Source organism: Lynx canadensis, chromosome F2 (assembly GCF_007474595.2).
Source record: "Lynx canadensis isolate LIC74 chromosome F2, mLynCan4.pri.v2, whole genome shotgun sequence".
Taxonomy (NCBI): Eukaryota; Metazoa; Chordata; class Mammalia; order Carnivora; family Felidae; genus Lynx; species Lynx canadensis.
In genome coordinates this window covers 1,607,488-1,620,478 of record NC_044320.2, presented here as the reverse complement: position 1 = coordinate 1,620,478, position 12,991 = coordinate 1,607,488, and the positions used below count along the sequence as shown (strand labels likewise).

General features: G+C 66.1%; 2 protein-coding genes across 3 annotated transcripts; both read right to left on the bottom strand.

Annotated features, from left to right (window-relative positions):
- Window positions 1–433: 433 nt before the first annotated feature.
- On the bottom strand, window positions 434–5,008 carry SLURP2 (secreted LY6/PLAUR domain containing 2). Its single transcript, XM_030304156.1, has 3 exons — window positions 4,959–5,008; window positions 801–907; window positions 434–570 (listed from the first exon to the last, which is right to left on the bottom strand). The coding sequence occupies exons 1-3, from the start codon at window positions 5,006–5,008 to the stop codon at window positions 434–436; spliced, it is 294 nt and encodes a 97-aa protein (XP_030160016.1).
- Window positions 5,009–9,049: 4,041 nt separating this feature from the next.
- On the bottom strand, window positions 9,050–11,862 carry LYNX1 (Ly6/neurotoxin 1). Of its 2 annotated transcripts, none has more exons than XM_030304152.1 (4): window positions 11,731–11,862; window positions 10,638–10,838; window positions 10,316–10,417; window positions 9,050–10,112 (listed from the first exon to the last, which is right to left on the bottom strand). In XM_030304152.1, exons 2-4 carry the CDS (start codon window positions 10,687–10,689, stop codon window positions 9,916–9,918), a joined length of 351 nt encoding a protein of 116 aa, XP_030160012.1. In that variant the 5' UTR covers window positions 10,690–10,838; window positions 11,731–11,862; the 3' UTR covers window positions 9,050–9,915. The 2 variants fall into 2 exon arrangements, with proteins under 2 accessions (XP_030160012.1, XP_030160013.1); XM_030304153.2 differs by lacking the exon at window positions 11,731–11,862 and adding an exon at window positions 11,076–11,285.
- Between the last annotated feature and the right edge of the window lie 1,129 nt (window positions 11,863–12,991).

Genomic DNA, 12,991 nt, shown 5'->3' with positions numbered 1-12,991 from the left:
GGGGACCCGTGCTCCACTCTGCGGCCCGAGGCCGGTGGGAGCCATGATTAAAAGTGTGCCAGCGTGTGTCTCTGTGTGCGTGCGTGTGTCTGGGTGTGTGTGCACGTGGGGGTGTGGGTTAGTGTGCGCGTGTGCACCTGTGGTGGGGGCTGATTCCAGCCTCACCCTCTCACCCGGCTGCTCTGTCCCTTCCATCCTCTCCCCGGCTTCCCCCAAAGTCCCCGCCCCCTGCCAAGGGCCCCTCCCCCTTCCTCAGACCCACGCAGCGCCACCCTTGGGCCCCCTGACCCCCCCTGCGCGGCCGGGGATGCTCCTGGAGCGCCCCCCGGCCCCGGGGCCCCATCTCAGCTGCGGGCGGAGCAGGGTCTGCCTGGGGGCCGGGGCGCGGCATCGGCTCTGTGAGCAGGGGCAGCGGCTGCGGGTGGAGGGGCGCTCAGTCATGGTTGCAGAGGCTGAACTGGCAGCAGACAATGGACACGTGGGGGCCGAGGCCCAGGGTAGAGACGTCGGGGCAGCCGGTCTGGCACGACTTGGTCACCATAGGCAGGTCGATGAGGCTTAAGGGGACCCCTGGGGTGGACGGAAGGCTCCCTGAGCCTCTGCACTGCGCGCCCCCGGCCCCACCGGCCACCAGCGCAGCCCCCCTCCCTCGGGCCCTCTCCGGGGCTGAGGCCAGGGGGTGCTCCCCCCGCCCTGCTCCTGACTTGCTGGGAGCCTGGACCAGCTCCGCCCCCTCTGAGCCCGGCTCTCTTCTGGGCAAAGGGGCCACGGCTGGCCCACCCCACACGCGCCCCACTCACGGGTGGCGATGGTGACGCAGTAGTTGGAGTTCCGTGGGCATCTGAACGCACGGGTGCACCCTCCGAAGTCCTTGCACTGGTGACACATCAAGGCTTGGGCTGCAGCCGCGGGCGGAGGGACAGGTGGATGGACACACGGGGACACAGGTGTGGGCAAGTCCTGCCTAATAGCACCCGCTACTCCCACCCAGCGCCCCACTGTCATTCTCAGGGCCCTAGCCCCGCATCCTGGGGTGCCGATCCCCCAAGACCTCCCAGATGGGGGGGTGGGGGAAGGTCACCATGTACGAAGCATCAGCCCAGCCGGGCAAGGTCCCGAGGCTCCAGCCTGTGGGACCGCGCTCTTCACGGGAAGCGGGGGCCAGGCCTGGGACCACGACTGGGCGGGTGCTACGACTGGAGGCCGCTCTTCTGAGTCCCCCAGCCAGGAGAGCGCTGGCCCGGGGTGGGGGCAGGATGGGGTCCTCCGGGCTTGCTCTGTGACATCGCAGGGGAGCGGAGCAGGGCCGCACCCTGAAGGAGTTGAGAGTTGGGGGGAGTCTGGGATGGAGGGAAGGTGGTGAGGGCTCCCCAAGACACGACCGTGCCCATTTTCACCTCGGGGGGGGGGCGGCCTGGGCAGGCCCCCTTAGGCCCACCGGCGCCTTAGTTCAGGTGGCTAAAGTCACGGGGCCTTGCCCGCCTCCGTGGGGAGTGGGGACCAAGGGTGGCAGGTGTGCTGGGCAGTGAAGGGCCGGAGGGAGGCCGGAGGGAGGCGGGAGGGAAGCCAGCACGGCTCTTTTCCGTGTCCCGTTCTGTGAGGACATCACTGATTCTTCTGGAACACTGAGTTCACTCCATCAATGTCTGCCGGCTCTGCCCTCCCACGTGGGCACTGCGTGGGGCCCCACACCCGCTCTGCCTGCCTGGCTGTCTGTCCTTCTGTCTCCCTCCTCCCCACACTTCCCGTCCCCCCCCCTCCCCGCCTGTCCTTCTCTGGTTCCTGAGCTTCTGTGCAGGAGGTCGAGCCACGGCGCCCGGCCCTGCCCCGGCTGCCCGCGCGTCTGGGCACAAGCGCAGGGCCAGCGGGGCGAGCCGCAAGGCCCGCACTGCCCCCACTCGCCGTGTGCAGGCTCGGAGCCCCAGGACGCTCGCACCAGAGTCCAGGAAAACACGCTCACCGCCCCCCTCACTCCCTGGTCAGCCCTTCCGGCCTCGCCCCCCCCATCGCCCTGGCTCTGCCCCGGGTCGGCACACTTTCAGGCCCGGGTCCTTGACCGTGATGGTGCACGGCACACTTGAGCCAAACCACATACGCACGGGCACTCGCACGCACACCCGGGCAGGGGCTCCCGGCCCCCTCCTGGCCTCACCCTCTGCTCCCTCCCCCCCGGGGGCTGTGGGCGGCGCCCTCCCAGAGCCACAGAGCCCGAGGTGGAGACAGGACGTGTCCACCGTGGCGGGGCGCCCACCGTCAGCCTAGACTCGCCCGCCAGCCCCACAGAGCAATCCGAGACCCCACATGTGACCAGGAGAGGTGACGGTTCCCGTCACAAAGCCCAGCAAAGCTGCTTGAAGCCACCCTCACATCAGGCCTGAGGACGGTGTGGTACGTTGCATACGCCGCCACCTAGTGGACAGACAGGGGAGTGTCACCGGCAGACCCGGGCAGTCTGGGTCTCCAGGGCGTCAGCGAGAGAGAGACGCAGCTCCTGCCTCCTGTTCTCCTCTGCTCACCCCCCACCCCCAGGTGCCTCCCTACGCTGCCCATGCTGTGCCTTCTCTCCGGCAAAACAGGCCCAGCTCATATGCCACTCCGCTAGGGAGGTCTCCTGCGGTTCTGGGCAGAGTTGATGGCTCCTCGTCTGACATGCCCACCGCGATCTGCTGACGCCTCTGCCCCAGCCTGGTGATGGGGTCCCTGCCCCCACGTGGTCTCACTCAGGGCTGGCTCCCCATCCCCGCTGCCTCCGACGTGACGGACACGAGCGGGCATTTCGCCCACTCTTCCGACCCAGAGCATCCCTCACATAGCACCCCTCCTCTGTACCTAGTGGGACTGAGGAGAACTTTGTGGAGGGAGGGAAAGAAGGAAAAAGGAAAGGAAGGAAGGAAGGAAGGAAGAAAGGGAGGAGGGAAGGAAGGAGGGAAGGAAGGAAAGAAGGAAGGGAGGGAGGGAGGAAGGAAGGAGGGAAGAAAGGGGGAAGGAAGGAAGGAAGGTGAAGGGAGGGAGGGAGGGAGGGAGGAAGGAAGGAGGGAATGAAGGAAGGAGAGGAGGGAGGAAGGACAGAAGGAAGGAAGGAGGGAAGGGAGAGAGGGAGGGAGGGAAGGAGGGAGGGAGGGAGGAGGGAAGGAAAGCAGGAGGGGAGGAAGGAAGGGAGGAAGGAGGGAAGGGAGGAAGGAGGGAAGGAAGGAAGGGAGGGAGAGAGGGAGGGAGGACAGAAGGAAGGAAGGAGGGAAGGGAAGAAGGAAGGGAGGGAGAAAGGAAGGAGGGAGGAAGGAAGGAGGGAAGGGAGGGAGGAGGCAAGGAGGGAAGGAAGGAAGGAGGGGAGAAAGGAAAGAAGGAAGGGAGGGAGGAAGGAGGAAAGGAAGGAAGGAGGCAAGGAGGGAAGGAAGGAAGAAAGGAAGGTGAAGGGAGGGAGGGAGGAAGGAAAGAGGGAGGAAGGGAGGGAAGGAGGGAGGAAGAAAGTAAGGAGGGAGGGAGGGAGGGAAGGGAGGGAGGAAGGAGGGGAGGAAGGGAGGGGGAAGGGAAGGAGGAAGGAAGGAGGGAAGGAAGGAAGGGGGAAGGGAGGGTGGAGGGAGGGGGAAGGGTGGCCAGGTGTGCAGGCTTCCGGGGGCTCGTGTCGTCTCCCAATTGGTGCAGCAGGCAGGACACCTCCCACCCTGCCCCTGTTGGCTCTAAACCGGCACTGGCGCGGACTGGGGGGAGTGCACTTCCCAGGGGTAGCAGGGAGAGAGCGCCGATGACGATGATGTGGCCTGTGGGGCTCCTGTGATCCACTGGACCTGGGCTAAGCCAGGGGAGGGAGGAGGGGCCTGTGGGGGGCCCCTCCCAGATGCCACCCGACCCGGTGACCTAGTCCCGGCGGTGACAAAGACTTTCCCCGTGTGGAGCTCAGGTCCCCAAACCCCTGTCCGTCGGCACTGGTGACCCAGGAGCAGTTCTTAGGGGTCATCGATGAGACCCGGGCCCCGAGCCTCACATGCGTTCCCCGCCGGACAGAGGGCCTGCACAGGGCCCGGGCGTGGTCGGGAGGGTCCCAGCAAGTAGAGACACTGGCAGACCCCAGAGGGTGGTGGGTGGAGCCCTGTGCCCACGCCAGGGGCTGTCCGGACACTCCCTCTGTCCATCTCATTTAGGGCCATGGCCGCGAGGAGGGTGCCAGCCCAGATGTGGAAACAGAGGCCTGGCCAGGTGAGGGCCGGGGGCCGGGGGCCGGTCGGGGTTGGGTCAGGGGCCCAGCAGGGTTCGTTCGGGCATCCGGGTGGGTGAGCGGAGATGCCATCCACCTCGGCCGGGAGGAAAGATGATGAGGCCGGGTGTGCGCAGCCCCATTTGAGGGAGATGTCCCCAAGGAGCCCTGAGGCAGGCATCCGGCCCGAAGGGCCTGGAGCCGACCAGCCGGGGCCAGCGATGGCGGAGGTGGGCCCAGCCGAGTGCGGAAATGGCCCGAGTGAGGTGACTGGACCCAGATGGAAGCCAGAGCGAGGGAGCGGAGGCCGGGGTCCCAGCAGGAGGGACTTAGGAGGGGGCCCGGAGAGGGTGGGCCCAGGAGACAGTGCCGGCCAGGGAGGAGGGCGTCAGACTCAGTGCGGCTGGGGGGGGGGGGGATCGCTGCTGAGTTGGAGAGGCCTGTGGGGGAGGTCGGCGGGGGAGGGGCGTCGAGCTGGGGCAGGGCACAGAGAGGTTCTTACAGGGCACAAGGACAGCGCTCGGGGCTCGGCTGACGGGCCTGTGGGTCCCGGAGGGGGCCGGGGGAACTGCCGGGTGCTGCCCACGGGCGGAGGGTAGGAGCTGGCTGGTGGGGCGGGGCCGGTGCCCCAGAAAAGGGGGCCGAGGGGGCAGGAAGCGGGGTCCTCTGAGGTAGGAAGCCGCAGCCCGGGGCTCGGTGGTGGCTGAGGCGGGGGGACCGGCTTAGAGCAATGGTGGGGGGTGGAGGCGGCACCCGGGACTCACCGAGCTCCAGGCTCAGGGCGGCAGCCAGCAGGAGCCCGAGGAGCAGCCGCATGGTGTCCCGGAGAGAGGCTGGTGCCCCGGGCAGCCAGGCTGGCATCTTATACCTGCCGCTCCCGCCCTGCACCGGCCGGCCTCCGCCGTCTGACTCGCCTGCCGGCTGACTCAGCCAGGGAGCCAGGCCGGGGCCCACGCGGCGCGGGGCCACCCGGCCCCCAGGCCGGAGGGCGAGCCCGGTTTACCGCATCAACCCTTCCCTGTCCAGCGGGTAGGATAATCCCGGTCGTAGGGCGGGGATCACGCCGGCCCACCCGGCAAGGAGGCACAGGCAGCACGCGGCCTCTCGTGTCCCGCGGGAGGGTCACCCCCCCCCCCAGACGCGCCGAAGAAGCCGAGGCCGGCCCGGCCAGAGCCCTGACCGGCGCTGCCCCCGGGGTGTCAGGTGACCAGCTTCCCTCCGAAGGGCCGGAGCGTGCGCCTCCTCAGCCGGCCGCCTGTCCGGTGGGCCTCTGCCCACGAGTGGCGGCTGGGAGCCGCCCGCCTGGCCAGAGTGCCGAGGGCTCGCGTTCGCTGCCGTGGTCACGCCGCGGGGCCCGAGACCTGCGGCTGTTTTCCCCCGCCGTGGGGGGAGCGCAGAAAGGTATTTGAAAGGGTCCCGTGACGGGTGACACCCGACAGCAGCCAGACACGCCAGGGTGACCCACGAGCCACACCGCTCTGCTGAGAGCTGTCGGGGCTGGGGCACCACGGGGGCAGTGCAGGCGGCTGTCCGCGGGGAGCCGGCCCCACCGTCCGGGGATCCCCGTGCGTCTGCTCTGGCCCCCGGGTGGCTTCTGTCCACCGCTCTAGCTGGTGGGCTCCTTAGGGCTGGGGGCTGGGGGGCTGCAGAAGGAGCCAGAAGACTGGGGTCGCGCCTCCCCCACCGGCGTTCTCTAGGGGCCCCTCTCAAAGGGTGGGCTGGGTGAGTTGCTGGGCCCGCCTCCTTCCCGTCCTGCCTGGTCCCCTCCCGCGGGTCGTCCCCTTGCCTGCGCCCGTGCGGGCTCGGACGTCGACTGGATGAGCCAGGGTGAACACGAGTCTGGGACAGACAGAGCCGGCGTGACCGGCCATGCCAGACCCAAAAGGTGGACCTGCGCTCAGACCAAGGTGGCTGGTGAGGACAGAGAGCAGGGCAGACACATTTATTCACCCATTTATTCGCTCACCCCATGAGATACGGAGAGGACCCCTCGGGTGCAGAGTGTAAGCAGAGGAGGGAGCTCTGGGGTGAAGGCGGATGCTTGTGCCGGTCGGGGTCAGGGTCAGGGTCAAGGTCAGGGCTAGGAGTTAGCATTAGCGTCTGACAGGGACACGGCCCCGGGAAGTGTGACGAAGGGAAGGGACGCCACCCGCCAATCCATCCGTCCGTCCGTCTGAGGCCTCCTGTGTGCCGGTCTCTTACACCCACAGCCTCGTTAACCCCCACGAGGCCTCAGCTCGGCGGGGACGGTCGTTCCCATTTTATCAGTGAGACAACGGAGGCTCAGAGATGTGAACGGGGAACTCCCGGCAAGTTCAGTGGTGGGAGCTAACAAAACGCACCGAGAGGGCACGAGGCAGAAAGAGGCCTCTCCCTTTCTTTGTACCCTTTCCCGAGGTTTAGCAGCAAGAACAACATACACGCTCACGGAACAAACCGGCCGCTGTAAAGGGGATGACGACGCGGTTGGTGCCGCCCCCTGCCCCCCGCCCAGCAGGGCACCTCAGCCCTGGACGCACACCTTCCTGACGCCTTCTCTCCGCGCGGGGCCGGTGTCTCTAGGGGGGCGCCCACAGCCCCAGCTTCTCAGCCGTGCCCCAGGACAAGGCACAAAACGGCCACAGGAGGGGGCACAGCACAGCCGGCACGAGGGACCCCCAGGCCGCCTTGAGACGCCACAAAGACCTCTGAGGAGCCCGAGCATCTGTTCACATCCAGGGGGTGCTCGATTCTGTCGGAAGGATCCCGGAGTCACGTTGGCGCCCCTGCGCTCTCCCCCGACGGCGACGCCAGCCCACGGCCCGGGACACAGACGGCGGGCCGGTCGCCCTGCCGCTGGTCCTCACGGCTTCTCAGATCTCTGGTTCCACTTTTCTCCTGCGAAGCTTTCCTGACCCTAAACTCTTGTAATGACTTCACAGGCTAAGATTGTTTTCCGTTTACAAACCCACCTCCTGGGCTTCGCCCTCTCAAGCTCCCAGCTGCTGGGAGAAGACAGTGCGCAGTGGGGCAGGCCTGTGGGGGTCGGGCGAGGTGGCCAGCCAGCCTGCCGGGCGGACCGCCACATCATTGCTCCATGCCTCAGTTTCCTCACCTGCAAAGGGGGCACGATAATGGCTTCCACCTTGCAGGGTGGTCGTGGGGCGCTCAGAGCCACGACCACAGGGAAACCAGACAGATGTGGGTTAGCATCCTCGTCGGCGACATCCCCACTGGCATTTCCCACTGGAGGCCTGGCCCGGTATTGGTTGAGGGCCTTCCGGGGGCTCTGTGCTGGGTTTCAGAGACATCCGGGCCAGGCAGAGCCCTGTCTGTGGCGGTGGAGGGGGTGGCATGGTCCTGGGGGACCTGGTGCAATGTTGTGGGTGTTGGCCTTGGACCAGGTCGCGACGGAGCATGGGCAGAGGGGTGCAGAGGGCAGGTGTGGGCACCCCCATACCATGGCAAGCCCAGCTCGCTGGATCCTTGCTCTCAGTGACCCCGGAGCCCACAGGGGGACACTCGAGGCTGTAACTTCATCCCCACTGTGATGGAGGAGGGAGGACGGATCCCGTGCCCCTCCCAGCTCTGGCCTACGATGCCAGCTGGCCCAGGACGAAGGTCTTACACAAGCGATTTAACGACGCCTCCCAAGCCTCTCCCACTGAGTCAGGAGGTCAAGGCTGGCTAGGGCTGGAGGCCCACGTCCACCCCTTCCACATCCAGAGGCCTGTGCTGGTCCTCCAGCCAGCTCTGTGGGGGCAGTGCTGTCACTTCCAGGAGGCTGACCACTCCCGGGGGTTCTTTGGATCTGTGGGAGCTCAGGGCGGGAGTCTGGCTTGCTCCCAGCCTCCCCAGGGAAGGGCTCACACAGGATCGGTCCTCGGAGGGAGGAGACACCCAAGTCTCCTGTGGGGGGCTGAGCTCTTGACCTCACACTCCTTGGGGTACAGCTCCTTCCTGCCTCTTGGCCCAGGATGAGACCCATCTTCCCAGACCTTCTGGGAGGTCCAACCAGGTCGGCCTGAGGACCCCTACCCAGGCTGGCCCAGGCTCTCCTAGGGTATCCTGATCCCTTGAGATCTGGAATCACAGCTTGGAGCTCTCCAGGTTGAATCTCTAGCACAGGCTCCCCGATCAGGGCCATGCTTCGGGGCAAGGGCTTCTGAGTCCCGGGGACTGTCCCACCACACAGGCATTTGTTGTAATGCTGCCAACTTGGGCCCAGCCAGCTTTGAAGGGACTCCTGGGCCCCTCCAGAGATGCTGAGCTGGGGACACTGGTTAGGTAAGGACGCTCAGGCCCCGTGTGACCTGGGCCACAATGTCGCATGTCCAGTCTGACTTCACTGGAAGGAGGGCCAATGTTTCCTGGGCCACCCTTATCCAGGATTGTTGTTGCTGGGTGACTCTTGTTTCCTAAACCAGGCCAGGGATGGGGTTCACCTAGGCTGGGTACCCTTTAAATAATGCCAATTCTTGGGCCCCCGAGAGTCCCCAATACCCCACTGGGTTGGGGGCACCTGGAGACCATTCCCCAAATCAAGGAGGGAGCTCTTTAGCCCAGGGAGGACTTCTCTTTCTCCCCTTGGGCAGAGTCAGAGGGTGAAGGGTCCCATGGAGACCCTCAGGCTGGTGGGCTCAGCCTCTGGGTCGGGGCCGGCTCGCCGGCTCTCATTCAACCAGGCCCAAGGGCCAGAGCAGGTGGGGACCAGCCACGAGTGGGTGTGGACAGTGGTGCTTTGGACTGGAAGGTGCAGAGGGACTTCCGGGATTCTGGAGGGAGGCTGGTCGTCTGAATCTCAGACCCTGCCTCCTCCAGCCTCTGTCCCCAGACCTCCTCTTTCTCTTCGTAGGAACACGCCGCCCACCCCCCCCCGCCCCACTCACCCCTCCACCCCAGGCCAACCGGGATGCGTGCTGCTGCTCAACCCACTCCATGAAGGGGCAGGCGAGGGCTGAAAGACCAAGCTGTTTGGCCCCACCTTCTCCTTGCCAAAAATAGCCCCCGGTCAGCTCTCAGGCTCCACCAAATATAGCCTGCCTGCCCTGCCAAGTGCCTGCAGCGTCAGGCCAGGGTGGGGCATGCGGCAGGTCAAGGGTTTGGCCTGGCAAGAAGGGGAAGAACCTCTCACCAGGCTTCTGGGGCTGGGGGCCTCAGGGCTCTCTTCAGGACGGGCCCGCCCCCTCCCCTGCCCAGGGCCGCCTGGAGACACAGGACTTCCCTGCACTACTCCCTGGGACGGCTGACGGGGACAAGGCCTTCCTCACATGCCCACAGAGACAGCCCTCATGCGCCTCCAGAAAGCCCTTCTTCCTAGGGTGCCCCCCACCCATCCTGGGTCCCTACTGTCCCCCACCCCTCCGCACCCTTACTGGGCAGACTGCGGCAGCTGCCAGGAAGGTGGGCCAAGTCTCCCCTCAAATCAGTGTTCCTCAGCCAACTGAGAACCCCAACTGAGCAGCACATTTTGCCAGACACCCCCCTCCTTGGGCAGAGGAGGGGCGAGCTCTCCCACCAAGGCCAGACAACTTTGGGAGGGCTGGTCCCACATCAACCTTTTGAGAATGAAAGTCCTGGTCTGGGAGGAGGCCCCAGGACGCGAGCCCCCCGAGTCCTGAGGCTGACGGTCCTGGGTGTGGCTGGGGGAAGGGCACCAGGTGGGTGGGGGACGCAGGGTGAAAAGGTAGGGCTGTGCCTCTCAGAACTCGGTGCTTGAGTGGGTCTTGGTGGGGGGCAGGGATTTAGAGCAGACCCCAGACAGTAGCCAGGAGGATGGGGGCCAGGGCCAGGGCCCCCGGCACGGCGAGGCCAGCGCTGTTGCAGAGGTCATACTGGCAGCAAGATGTGGTGGAGGCATGTTTGGAGTAACCGTCGTACACGGTCTCGAAGCAGCTGGGCACACACGACTTGCTCACCTTCATCCTGGTCGGCGTGTAGTCTGCACGGGGGAGCTGGGCTAGGACCCCACGTTGGCCCGACTCTGACATGCAGGGCCTTTACGGCAGGCTCTCCCTCAGCCAGGTGCTCCCAGAAAGAACCCCAGGGCAGGTGGGGCCTCCCTCCTCAGTAACCACCCCCCGCCGCTCCTAGGGGCAGGCAGAACACCCCCTCCTGCTCCCCGGGGGCACCCCAGTGACTCACAAGTGCGTGTGGTCATGCAGTAGGTGACCATGGCCGGGCAGCGCATGGGATTGAAGCAGTTCTCGCCGTTGTAGGCACACACGTGGCAGTCCAGAGCCTGGGCTGGGGGCCGGGGGGATGGGGTGGGAGCTGGATGGGGGTTGCACAACAGGGGGGAGGCCCCTCCTCCAGCCTGGCAGGCCCCAGGTCCCATCCCCTCCCCCCCCCCCAGGCACAGCTGGAGGCAGAGGTGGTTTTTAGGAAGCCTGGCCTCCCTCCCCACTCCCAGCCGTCCTGCCCCCAACAAGGGTCTGTCCATCCGTCTGTTCTCCATCCGTCTTACCCCGAGGGAGGCCCACCAGGGCCACGAGGAACAGGGTGAGCAGGGGCGCCATGGATGGAGGCTAGAGGACAGAGTGGCAGTGGGGAGTTGAATGGCAGCTGGTCCTTGATTTCAACTCAGGCTGGGTCAGGGGCGGGGCACAGAGCGGGTCAGACAGCCCCTGCCCTCCCCGGCTCCTGGTTTACTGGAGGCACTGCGGCCCTGCACACAGGAGGACAAGAGAGGGTGGTCACCCAAGGGGACCCGGGCAGGGGTGCTGGTGGGAAGGTTTCCTGAAGAAGGGGACACAAAAAGAGAAGGAGGCGGGGGGCGGGGGGGACAGTCCAAGTGGAGAGACTGGTGTCTACAAACAGATCTGTCGTGCAGGCTGAAGGGGTGGTGCGGGGAGGAGGGTTCATGCAGGGGCCCCACGGAGCCTGCCACACAGCTCCTCCTCACCGAGGGCCCTGAGTACAGGTGAGCGGCCAGGGCACCACTAGGCCCCAGGGTGGGCCTCTCCTCACTGCTTCCCCTCTGCTTTGCCCCTGGGGTGTCCTTGCGTGGGTCCCCCACTTCCGCTACTTTCAGGGCCGAGGCGGGGGCCGCTCTCCCGGGAAGACCTCCGGAGCCCAGTCTTACTTGGGCTTCAGGTCTCAGTCCTGGCCCGGCGGGAGCTCCTGGCAGGAACAGGCTCTGATCAGCCTGTGGGGAAATGCGCTTGGGGCGTCCACGCGGGCAGGAGAGCAGGAGGAACTTCCCGGTCCCTACATGGTGCTCGGGATGGACACGTCCAATCCCTGGCTGGGGGGTGGGGGGAGTCTGGACTACGACTTCCCTCCCCTCCCCCTGCGGGGATTCTCGGGGCCCAGCGTCCCGTCCCAGGGGGCCAAGCCTCCGCCCCTCCGGAGAACAGCAAACCAACCCGTCAACCCAGTTCCCAAGAGTCACCCTCAGGGTGCGGCGGAGTGAGGACTGGCCTGGCTGCTCCGCTTCCCGCCCCTTGCCCGCGAGCCCCGCCCCGAAAACTGCGGTCCCAAACAGAGTGGGGGAGGTTTCGGGATAACCTAAACCGTGACCTTCAGCACGCTGAGCCTCCGCTGCGCCCAGGACTCACCCGCGGCCGCTCGCCAGCTCTTCCCTGGGTCTGAAGGCGCGACCGGACGGGCGCCCCGCAGTGACCACGCCGGAATGCCCCTCTGCGGCCTCCAGAAGCTGCCAGCCAGGCCTGACATCCCCGCAGGAGGCCCCGCCCCAGCCCGCCCCCGGCCTGCTTTGGACCGGCCCCAGCGCCGCCCCGGTCCGCCCCCGGCCGGCTTCGGACCGGCCCCAGCCCCGCCCCGGTCCGCCCCCGGCCGGCTTTGGACCCTCCCCGACCCTGGGCCCCGCCCCGGTCCGCCCCCGGCCGGCTTCGGACCGGCCCCAGCCCCGCCCCGGTCCGCTCCCGGCCGGCTTTGGAACCTCCCGACTCCGCCCCCAACTCTATTTCATCCAGGCCCCGCCCAGGCCCCGCCCATCTCTCCTCCCCCGCGCCCTAGGTCCGCCCAGGCTCCGCCTATCCCCTTTTCGTGGCCCGCCTTAGCCCCGCCTCGGTCCCGCCCTCAGCCCCGCCCAGTCCCGACTCCGCCCTAGGCCCGCCGCCTCTCCGCTCAGGCTCCGTCCAAGGTCCTGGCCAGCTTCGTCCCTCCCGCCGCCTCCGGGTTCCTCTTTCCCCGTGGACTCGAACCCCACCCAGCCCTGGCATCGCGGAGAGCCAGCCACGCCCAGAGATGTATGCTGCCCCCCAGTGACATCCACGCGATCCCCTCAGATGCACGCGCACCAATCAGGGACTACCTCCATGGGATCTGGCCGCTGTCACCCACCCAAATCTTGGGCTTCTCCCTGCTTCTGGCAGCTTGTCTTCGCCTGCTCACCCCCGCCATCACCGGGCCCCTCATTCCTTGAGCCCAGTTCAACCGAGCTGCTGCGTGGAACAACCGCCCCCCCCCCCGCCCCAGGAGCGCAGTGACCCCCGGACCCGGCTCCCTATTCAGTCTGCCTGCGTCCCCACCTGACCCTGCCTTCCCTGTTGAGTGACTTCTGCGTTTTACCTAGCATTTCTGGGCTTCCGTCCCCACACCTGGTCCCATCTAGAAAAGTGAAAAATCAAGCCTTGAAAGGATCCCATTATTTCACGGACCCCTCCCACCATAATAATATCAGTATTAAATAATTGTGGTTTTTTTTTTTTAATATACAACTTTCTCAACACTTAGTTTTCTTCTGTTTTGGGCAAAATTTAGGATTTTCATGGGCCCTAAACTTTTCGTTTTTTTTCTTTAATTTTTGTTTTGTTTTGTTTTCGTGTTTATTTATTTTGAGATAGAGAGAGACAG